Source organism: Alligator sinensis, unplaced genomic scaffold (assembly GCF_000455745.1).
Source record: "Alligator sinensis unplaced genomic scaffold, ASM45574v1 scaffold781_1, whole genome shotgun sequence".
NCBI classification, from domain to species: Eukaryota; Metazoa; Chordata; order Crocodylia; family Alligatoridae; genus Alligator; species Alligator sinensis.
The window spans coordinates 2,519,971-2,530,664 of NW_005841845.1; the positions used below are offsets into that span (position 1 = coordinate 2,519,971).

The 10,694-nt window shown below is 48.2% G+C and overlaps 1 protein-coding gene across 3 annotated transcripts in view; it reads left to right on the forward strand.

Annotated features, from left to right (window-relative positions):
- LOC102371093 (fatty-acid amide hydrolase 1-like) overlaps nucleotides 1-10,694 on the forward strand; it is a 31,772-nt gene that overhangs the window by 16,614 nt on the left and 4,464 nt on the right. For 2 of the 3 annotated variants that reach the window (XR_003094517.1, XM_006015819.3), the window contains exons 7-11: nucleotides 851-975; nucleotides 1,935-2,060; nucleotides 4,538-4,635; nucleotides 6,705-6,804; nucleotides 8,999-9,039. Coding sequence is in view for 2 of the 3 variants with exons in the window: in XM_006015819.3 (XP_006015881.3) it covers nucleotides 851-975; nucleotides 1,935-2,060; nucleotides 4,538-4,635; nucleotides 6,705-6,804; nucleotides 8,999-9,039 (490 nt within the window). In the remaining variant the exon portion in view is untranslated. Of the gene's footprint in view, nucleotides 1-850; nucleotides 976-1,934; nucleotides 2,061-4,537; nucleotides 4,636-6,704; nucleotides 6,805-8,998; nucleotides 9,040-9,819; nucleotides 10,664-10,694 lie in introns of those variants that run through there. The other variant, XM_025206493.1, reaches the window with a different exon arrangement.

Sequence of the window (10,694 nt, forward strand, 5' to 3'; positions counted from 1 at the left end):
CGCATGTTCCCCACAAGATCATCCCCTGTTGCTAAGACCAGGTCAAGCAAGGCACTACCCCTGGTGGGACTAGACACCACCTGGGTTAGGTGGAGGTCCTGTACACAGTGTAAGAACCTCCATGAGTGGTTTGTTTTGGCTGTCTGCTCCTCCCACCAGATGTCTGGATAGTTTAGATCTCCCATGACCACCGCCTCCCTTGCCTATGTGGCGTCTGCTAGCTGCCCGGAGAATACATCGTCTAGCTCTTGATCCTGATGAGGAGACCTGTAGTAGACCCCCACAACCAAGTCCTTTTCCCCTGGCCCTCCCTGGATCCTGACCCACAATGCCTCGGTGTTCCCCTCCTCCACCCCCGCCTTAATGGTGGAAGACGTATACTGCTCCTTAACATAGAGTGAAATCATGGGATTTCTTCATTTATAACAAAGACTCCTTCCAGCTTTTTAACCCCATTGAAGGAACATTCTGTACAGTTCAGGAATCTTTCTCATTTGCAAATCACATGGGAAAATAATGCAGAGCTCTTGGGTTTCTCCTACACTTCTTTGTATGATGAAAACATCCAGAGTCACTGCAAGGACTGAGGGAAGAAGGAAAAGAAATCCTCATGCTTCAGGGCACCAGTAAACTTCAGAATAATGAGCATCAGAAAGATGATTCCCTGGACGGGGGCTATCCCAGAATGGCCGGTCTGTTCTGAAGTAGCTGGTACTAGCCACTGTCGCAAATAGGATAGAATAGACCATGGGTGTGCTTCTGCCCAACAGCCCCCACATAGTTTTCTCTCCTTGGAGGACCATGGGGACCTGATGCTTGTCTGCACAAATGGTCTCTTGATTTATTTCAGCAATACCAGCAATCGGGCCCATGGCACGGGATGTGGACAGCCTGGCTCTGTACATGAGGGCACTCCTGTGTGATGACTTATTCCGCCTAGATTCTTCTGTGCCTCCAATGCCCTTCAAGGAGGAGGTAAAGTCCCAAAAAGATCTCTGTAGAGGGAAGAAGGGGTCCAGGAGTGTACCACTGATGAGCAGCTATTATTCTACACCTTTGAATACAGAATGATAACATGGAAGCACACTAAGCTTTGCAACCTCCCTGAGGGTAATACTGTATTTCCTTGTATACAGAAACTGCCATTACCATATTTCCTCACTTATAGCACGCACTCCAGTTTCCAGCAGCTACATTTTGGAAAAAGGGGGGTGTTGTATGCAAGATCACATGGTATTATCCTCCCTGTTTTTCCAGTTTGGAAAGTGAGACACACAGGGTGTGTCTACATGTGCATCATTCCTGTGTAGTAACTTAGGTTACTGCACAGTAACTGAAAATCACTGTGCAGTACAGGTGCACGTCTACATGTGCATGCCCATACTTCTCAGTAAGTATGGTGACTTACACTGACTCAGGAGTAAATTTGCTACCTGCATAATGCAGGTAGCAAATTTACTCCCAAGTACTTACTGAGCATCAAGGCACGTGTAGATGCCTTACTGTGCAGTAACCCTGTTTGTATGGACTGACTTGGAGTAACTTTACTCCCAAGTCAATGCACACACAGCATTACTGTGCTGTAACACCTACATGTGTAGACGCCAGTCTAAAAACCATTTATTGCACAGTAATTTACTGTGCAGTAAGTGCACATGTAGACATGCCCACAGAGAAGGACTTAGTTGCTTGAGCCTTTGACCTCCAAGCTCTGCCAATCTTTTGCCTTAAACCCTGAGATCCTTTTTATAGTCAATGCACCCCTGCCTGTGAATTCTCTGCCTTTCAAAGCAATAAGGGGAACCTATTGGGTTGATTTTGCTAAGTGTATTACATTCCCAGTATTGAGACATTAGAAATGACTGTTCCTGCCAGTTTTGAAAGCCTTTCTTTGGTTCCTGACACCACAAATGACTCTCTTTCTTCCACCCCAGGTGTATGCCAGTTCAAGGCCTCTCCGCATAGGGTATCACGATACAGATAGTTTAACATTGGCCACTCCTTCCATGAGACGTGCAGTTCTGGAGACCAAGAAGCTTCTAGAGGATGCCGGCCATACGGTAATCCTTGGAACTGTGGCACTGTTTGGGAGAGGGCACATGAGCATCAGTCATGGAACAGGACCCCTATGGTGCTTGGTGCTGTAAAAGACTTTTTGGTCTAAAGACTTTTTGGTCTTAGACAAGACAAAGATGAATGGCACAAGGAGGCAACAAGGTGTTACTGGTCAGCATTCAATGTCTCGTGTGCCATCTTGGCATCCATGGGAAACTTGCCATTTACATTTAAGCAGGCTTTTAGAACCTCCTTGACAGGGTGCATAGAGGTGTGACTGAACCATGTGGACACCCCTTGAATTTACAACAGAGTCAGACCATAGTCATACATGCCAACCCATGGCACATAACTGCAAGGTCAGCCTGTGATGAAGTCCATGAGGCTTTGCTGTTATTAATACTCAAGCAAACACATATGCTTTAAAATGTTGCAGTTGGACTGGAAGCTGTAACATGGACAAACCCCATAGGTTCATTCTGTAAGTACCTCAGTGAAATTATCACTTTTATATCAACAGATTTGTCTATTAACTTGTGCATCTCATGGGTGGGGGTGTGTTTCATAGTTTCATAGTTGTTTCACAGTTGGTAGGGTCGGAAGGGACCTGAGCAGATCATCAAGTCCAACCCCCTGCCACGGGCAGGAAAGAGCGCTGGGGTTAAATGACCCCAGCGAAGTGTTCGTCTAACCTCCTTTTAAAGACCCCCAGGGTAGGAGCCAGCACCACTTCCCTTGGAAGTTGGTTCCAGGTCCTAGCCACCCTGACAGTGAAGTAGCGCCTCCTGATGTCTAGTCTGAATCTGCCCTCTGCCAGCTTGTGACCGTTATTTCTAGTCACTCCTGGGAGTGCTCGGGGGAACAGGGCCTCCCCCAATGCCTGCTGGTCCCCCCTGACTAATTTGTAAACGGCCACTAGCTCCCCCTCAGCCTTCTCTTGTGGAGGCTGAACAGGTTCAGGTCCCTCAGTCTCTCCTCGTACGGCCTGCCCTGCTGACCCCTGATCATGCGGGTGGCCTCCTCTGGACCCTCTCCATGCTGTCCACATCCCTACTGAAGTGCGGCGCCCAGAACTGGACGCAGTACTCCACCTGCGGCCTGACCAGTGCTGCATAGAGGGGGAGGATCACCTCCTTGGACCTGCTCGAGATGCATCTGTGGATGCATGACAAGGTGCGGTTGGCCTTCCTGACCGCGTCCCCACACTGTCGGCCCATGTTCATCTTGGCATCAATAATGACTCCAAGATCCTTGTGGGGGTGTGTGCAGTCACTGAAAAATAGAACTTTCTTAAAACCCTCTAGTGTCTTTTCACAGAATCATAGACAGTGAGGGCTGGAAGGGAGCTCAGGACGTGACATCTAGTCCAACCCCCTGCTCCAAGCAGGACCAGCCCCAACTAGATCATCCCAGCCAAGGCTTGGTCTACCTGGGTCTTGAAAACCTCCAAGGATGGAGACTCCCCCATCTCTCTGGGCAGCCTGTTTCAGTGTTTTACTACCCTCCTCATGAGACAGTTTTCCCTAATATCCAACCTCAACTTCCCTTGCTGCAGCTTCAGCCCATTGCTCCTTGTCCTGCCGTCTGCCCCCACTGTGAACAGTCCAGCTCCATCCCCTTTGCAGCCCCCCTGCAGGGAGCTGAAGGCTGCTATTCAATCCCCCGCAGTCTTCTCTCCTACAGACTAAATAAGCCCAGTTCCCTTGGCCTCTCCTCACGAGTCATGTAAACTCAACTCTTTTGGAAGAGTTGAGTTTAAAAGAATAGTATGTGCTAAATATTTTTTTCTTTTAATTTCCCCATGTAGAAAGTTGTATTACAGTGACAGAATTCTAGAGGAAACAAAAAAACCCCAAAAAACAAACTACTGAACAGATCCTCTTTCCCAGCAAACCCCTTGTGACTTTAGAAGAATTTCTTTCAAACCCTGCTCATTTCCCCAATGTGTGGGAGATTGCATATGAAAATACTCACGTATGACATCAGAACTCTTGTTCCCGGTCTTGCTTCCAATGTGCTTTCTAACAACAACACAGGGTGCATGGATCACTTGATGCCTGTACACCTGTTTTTATGATGGCCTAGGCTCTCTGTTGGAAATCAATACCACTATATCCAGATCTAAAATGTCTGTGGACTCAAGCTTACAACTGTGCAGTGCCGAGTAATTAGCTTTGGAAATGGTTCCTATCCCTATTTTTCAAATGCTGGGTGTAAACGAGCCATTCAAACCTAGAAGTGCTTAGTTAACTTCCATCAAAAGTCTAAATTTTAAGTAAAAAACTCACTGGCCCGCCCAAGCAGTATCTGCCAGCCTTTCACACTCTCAAACCCTGACACCATCCCAGGCTGCAGCAGCCAGCTGGACTAATGGCAAGAGACATGAGCCTTTGATCATTTGCATTTGTTCGTCTCTGTTCTGTGCGGCTCATGGTGCTCTTATCTCTAGACTCACTGCCTTTCCCCTTGTTTGCTTTTTTAGCTGGTGCCTTTCAAACCCCACTTCTCAGAGGACTTTTTCTTTAACGTTTGCCTAACGGGATTATTTGCAGATGGAAGTTCCACATATGTGGACAACTTGTAAGTACAACCTTCAGCAAGTGTGTGTGTTTGTGTGTGTGCACGTGCACACATCTATCTCTAAGTAAGTGCTCAGGCATATAAGAGGTGAGTAGGCAATATTTTTCCTTTGTTTAGTTCAATATAAACAGGGATAAAGGACATTCTGTTGATCAAGGCCAAGTGACAAAGTTGGGAGGGACAGGGAAGGGGCAGCCCATGAATTCAAGTGCTGGATTGGTATGTGGTGAACCTGAGTGGAGTGCTAGCATCATTAGGCAAGTGCTAGCCCCACTAGGCAAGGCATTGAATTTCTTTTTGCCTCTGTTTCCTGTTTGTGAGGGAAGGATCAGCTCATGGGGTTGTGAGGAAGATAATCTCATTCTGTGAGCAGCTCCAAGAATGTGCTGATGGTGGCTGACAACCACCAAAAATGAGCACCTCCAGGGCTAGGGACAGACATTCAAAGAGCCTGAGCCTGAATAGATTCAATCTTTTCAGTTTAGTCTAACCTGGCTAGGCTGAACCAGCTTATAACGTACAGACATCCCCTGTGGACTGAAGAAATGCAGGCACATGCTTGCAGTGGCTCAGGCTAGAAGTTGGGGGGTGCTAGAGTGGCCCTCCCTTCCCTTCCATAGTGCTGAGCTGGGGGGGGCGGGGCACGTGGCCAGGCCCTGACAGGACCTCTGATTAGGGAGAGGTGTAAATCCCCACCGTGGCCTGCACCATCTCAGGTTTTTCCCGCAGTGGCTGTACTCTGAGGCAAAGGTGGGGTGTGCAATGCATGCATCTGTTGATGATACAAAGCTTTTCAGTCTCCCTATCTCTGACAGGGCTGCAAACCTGCAGGTGGGTTAATAAAACCACAATGTTATCTCAACCCATCAGCAAACCACTGTGTTAGTAGCCCATCAGCAAAACAAAAGCCTTTCTCATTAGTTCAAGCTCTTCTTAAACAGCTTTTTCCAAGGAAGGAATGGAGGGACATTACCAGCTGCCTTGTTGATTAGCTCCAAAAAGCCCCAAGTAGACACTGTTCTGTCTGCCTGTCCCAGTGAAAGTGAAGGCCACACACACAGACACCTCTCAGCATTAGCTAGCATACCACATGCCTAGGGTCCATGGGGCTGGGGTCCATGCTGTGGGAGATGGGAGGGAGGAAGGGGACAATCTCTGTTTGAGCAGTGAGCAGTGAGGGGTAGGTGGGGCAGGGGGAAGCCAGGCAGACCCTGCTGTACCTCCACTCTCCCCCAGCTCTGGCTAGAAAGGAGAGGGGCAGGGCCAGCCTGTTTTCTGGAGCAGACAGAACAGCAAAGCCTAGCCCAACTCAGCCCAACCCTGGGGCTGCAAAGCATCTGGGATGCTGGAGGACTCTGGTTTAACTTGAACCAGGAAGGGGTCTGGAACAGACTTTGCATAAACCGGTTTGACCCAAACCAGTTAAGTCTGATACTACTTTCAATCAAGTTTATCTTAAACCACTTTCAGCCATTTTGAACCTGGTTTATGTGCACTGAACTTATGTTCTGTTGCAGGTTTAAACCAGTTTCTGATCACTTAAACCAGTCTGTGTGTAATGTCTGTCCCTAGCCCAGAACACCAGGAGGTTAATTTGAGTTGGACCGTGGCTCAGTTGATTGGTTCAGGGATGTTACATATCCAGGCACAAATTCCTGTTGAAACCAAATAGGTTTGAGTATCTGGAGCTACTGCTTTCCAAGGGAGAACGTCCTGGTGTTAAGAGGCTGGAGAAAAGGCTCAGTGATAAAGCAGATGAAATGTCCCACCCTGGCATCAGAGGGGCGAAATACCACTGATACAGCTGTCAGTGGGCACTCAGTTATTTGGGCAGAGGATTTGAAGTCGGACAGATGTGGTGCTGGATATCCCTATCTTGTGTGCCCTTCACTTAGGTGGGCCGTCCTGCCCAGCAGGCTGCTAGACTCAGGTAGCCCAGTGACCTTGAGATACCTAGAGAGCCCAGCTGAGAAACGTGATCCTTTACTATACCCTCCCAAGAGGCAGCTAGTAAAATTGCTGAGGTGGTAGCTACTGCCTGCTTCAACAAATGCACTGTTCTCTTTCAGCAAAGGGGAGTTGAAGGAACCTTATGCCAGACAGTTTCTTCTGATGACCAAGATGCCTGATTGGTTTAAAAAACTCATATCCTGGATCACCGGACCAATAGTAAGATGTGTTTAACCTGCATTGACTTCTTAGCCGGCTGGTGACTAACCTGAGTACTGAGAGGCTGACTCAGGGGATGTCTTCCTGGCTTGATGCCGCGGGCTAGCTTGGGCTTTTGGAGCAGGATAGCCATGTTAGCACTGTGCTCTGTCTGGGCAGATATCCCCTGATTCTCACCTAGCGCTTCATGTGGCATGGTATTGCACCGCATAGACATCCTCTTTTTTTACAGCTCAAAGGCATCTTACTGCTGGCATAAATTCAGCACCATCACTATAAGGCAGTGATTGTCAACCAGAAGAAGTGCTCTATTGGGCATAGACAGAAGTGACAATTTTCACCCAATCTGGCCGCAGAAAACAATTTATAACTGTGACCAAACACAAGCGCACAGCTACAGGCAGCTTCAAAAATGTTGCGTTGGATGAAAATCTGACCCCTCCCTGCATGAGGTATCAGAATATGGTGTTTCAAAGTGTAACGTCTTCTGTAACTTCTGTCTGTGCTGCGTGTGTCCTCTCTGACTCGGCTCTGATTCAAAGAGCTCCTGAGATAAATATCATACAAAGGGAAGAACAGAGTTAAAAGACAAAAGGAAAAGCTAATTTTTTGATTGCCGTTCACAGGCAAGGGAATAGTAACTATATTCCATACGTGGCTGGTCACTTTTGAGCTCGACTGATTTCCATCTGAGTTGTTTTCCATCAGGTGAGAAAGGAAGTCATTCCACTAAGCCAATGCTAGGGATTTTTGTCTGTCAGTCTCTAGGAGGACTTAGGACTCACCTTGTGTCTGCATGAGATACACAAAGAGTCATGGCCACCTCTAGTCTACTTTGAGTAGAAAAATGGGTTCACCTCTCTCAAATAGGGGGAGTAAGGCACTTTCTTCTACTTAAACACAACCCATACCTAGTGCTACATGAAACACTTGTCTCTGAAGTAGGTAGAATAATGTAGAAATGGGCTGACGGAGGGGAAAGAACAAATACCAATAACTTTGTGGATGAGTGTTTTTTGTCCCTCAACAGAGTTGGCTGAATGTGCAAGGCCATATTTCTCCCAGTGCATGGTTAATCACATGCCTGGCAATAAATCAGTTCAACAACTTGGGGAAGGCAGGGGAGGAATGTCCTTTTAATCTTATTTGTTGTATTTGCAATGAAACCAAATTAAATTCATGCTATTTGGGGTTTCGAGCAACACTCGGCCCATCTTTGCCAAAGTTTAGCCATAGTCATAGCCCCTTGTAGGCTGGGTGTGTTGCTGTAACACATCTAGACCCCAGCCTGGTAGTTCTGTAAAGACACTTCATAAAAAAGAATAGAATCATAGAAAGTGAGGGTGGGAAGGGAGCTCAGCAGGTCACATCTAGTCCAACCCCCTGCTCCAACATGGAGCAGGGGTTGGACTAGACCAAGCAGGACCAGCCCCAACTAGATCATTCCAGTCAAGCTTTTGTTGAGCTGGCTTTGTTTAAAACCTCCAAGGATAGACACTCCACCACCTCTCTGGGTAACCTGTTCCAGTGCTTCACCATCCTCCTAGTCAGAGAGTTTTTTTTCCCAATAGCCAACCTCAACTTGCCTTGCTGCAGCTTGAGCCCATTGCTCTTTGTCCTGTCATCTGCCCCCACTGAGAGCAGTCCAGCTCCATCCTCTTTGCAGCTCCCCTGCAGGGCGTTGAAGGCTGCTATTCAATCCCCCTCCATCTTCTCTTCTGCAGACTATCCCAGTTCCCTCAGCCTCTCCTCACAAGTCGTGGGCCCCAGCCCCTTAACCTTTTCGATTCCCTTTGCTGCACTCTCTCCAATGTGTGCACATCCTTTCTGTAGTGGGGGATCCAAAACTGGACACAGGACTCTGAAAATCACTGTCCCAAAGAACATCCGGTTCAAATGGGCCTGGCAGACAATCAGTGAGAGAAATGGAGTAGGGGTGTTCTTTCCAAGATGACATAACCAGAAAATAAATCAAGGGATCCTAACCCTTCCAACAAGCTTGAAATGACATTGTCTCCCTAGGCTGACAACAGAACCCAGGAGTCCTGACTCCCATCCCCTGCTCACACCAGTAGGCAACCTGCCCCATCCAAAATTCATATTTGGTTTAGCCAGATTCATTTGAGATGTTCAATAAATGAATTAAACATACAAATGTTCATGTTTCATGTCCTCCTTTTTTTCTTCTTCTTAGATACCTCGGTTATCAAAAATGTTGGGAAACCTGGTGACCAGGTGAGTAACTCCAGGAGGGCTGAGTAAATGTATAAGGGCGCAGCTTGACATTTGGGGTTTAACAATTAACACCATAACATTATATTTGTAAATCAGCCTTTTGTTACTTAAAATAATAATCAAAACAGCACACACCAAGGGAGGCTGCTACTAAGTGGGTGTGTCTGCATGAGACATTTACTGCGGAGCTGACTAGTTAACACTGCAGTAAATGTTTCAGCATCTTCACATGCGGCCTTCTTAGGCCACAGTAAACTAACAAACTCTGCCGTAGGATAGTACTTGTAAGTAATGCACGTGTAGATGCTGACCCGGCTGACTGGAGCATCCTCGTGCCCCAGCCAGCCCCTCCACAGCACGTTGAACTGGATCTGTTCCAACCCAGCTTACCGTGCTGCACTCCCCAGCATGATTTCAAATGCAGTGCCCAGGAGCATTAAACTCTGGCGCAATGTGCACCAGAGTTTATTTCTGCACCCTACTTGCACATGTAGACGCATTCAATTGGTTCCTCAGAAGAAACCCAACTCCTAGCCATGCCAACAAAACTTCCAAGCTTGCAGCCACAGGAGATTTGACAAACAAGTCCTAGTCTTGTGAAGAAATACTCTTCTCAGTGGATTAGTGGTTGATTTGGGTCTATGCTGCCCTCCCCGAATAAGGTGTGGTGCAGTTTGCAATGAAAAAGTGATTATAAGCAATTATACATTAAGGAATAAAACTATTCCCTGGGCAATATCCCAACACTGAACCCCTCCTGCTAAATTCCTGCTCAAATAGGAAGGCCTTATAGCACTCGTGAAAGATATCCAGACTTGCGCTATGACAAGACTCAAGGGGAAGGAAGTTCCAGGTTTGAGGTATGGCTACTGAGGATAACCTCCCAAAGTGAACTTGGCCCATTCATGGTATTTGTGGGAGGTCTCTCTAGGCTGACCTTAGGTATCGTGATGATGCATAAGGGAGGAGACAGTTCCTTAGTGTGACGTCGGCAGGCCTCACGTCCGGTACCGCCCTTCATCCGGTAGCCCCTCCCCCTCGTCCCTCCTGCCACAACTTTGATGTTATAGGTGATTCGAAGGAGGGGTTCAGTGGAGATCTTCTACTAGAGGGGCTTACCTGATGTGGGGTACTCACGGTTGAGGTCCTCCGGTGTTCCACGGGGCTCCGCCACCCCTACACCCCGTCCACTCGCCAACCGGTCACTGGCTGATGAGATGGTTGTCTGCCGTTACCTGCAGACCTTCTTGCTGGCAGGCCCTCCCGACCGTGGGGTCCGAGGCCAACGGTCGTCTTCAGTCAGCCCACCTTAGACTCTGACTGACCCGGCCGCTAGCTCAGGTTATTTCTCTCTCCTCTCCCCTGATCTCAGAAATAATATTCCTCCGGGATGGGGAGGCTTCCCGGATCACTGCCCTGGTCCCAGCAACCCCTGGGGACCACTCCTTCTTCCCCTGCCAGAGTTTCCAGCTCTCGCCTCAGCTGCTGGGTTGACGCCGAGTTGCCTGCCTGAGACTCTGGCTCCGGGGAAGCCACAGCAGCAGTGACGTGCTGCACGCCTTCTCTCTCCCTCTCTGGCTTCCCCCCCACCGCAGGGTTTGCTGGGGTTTTTAAACTCCCCATGCCTGCCGCTGTGGCTGCTGCGATTGGTGCAG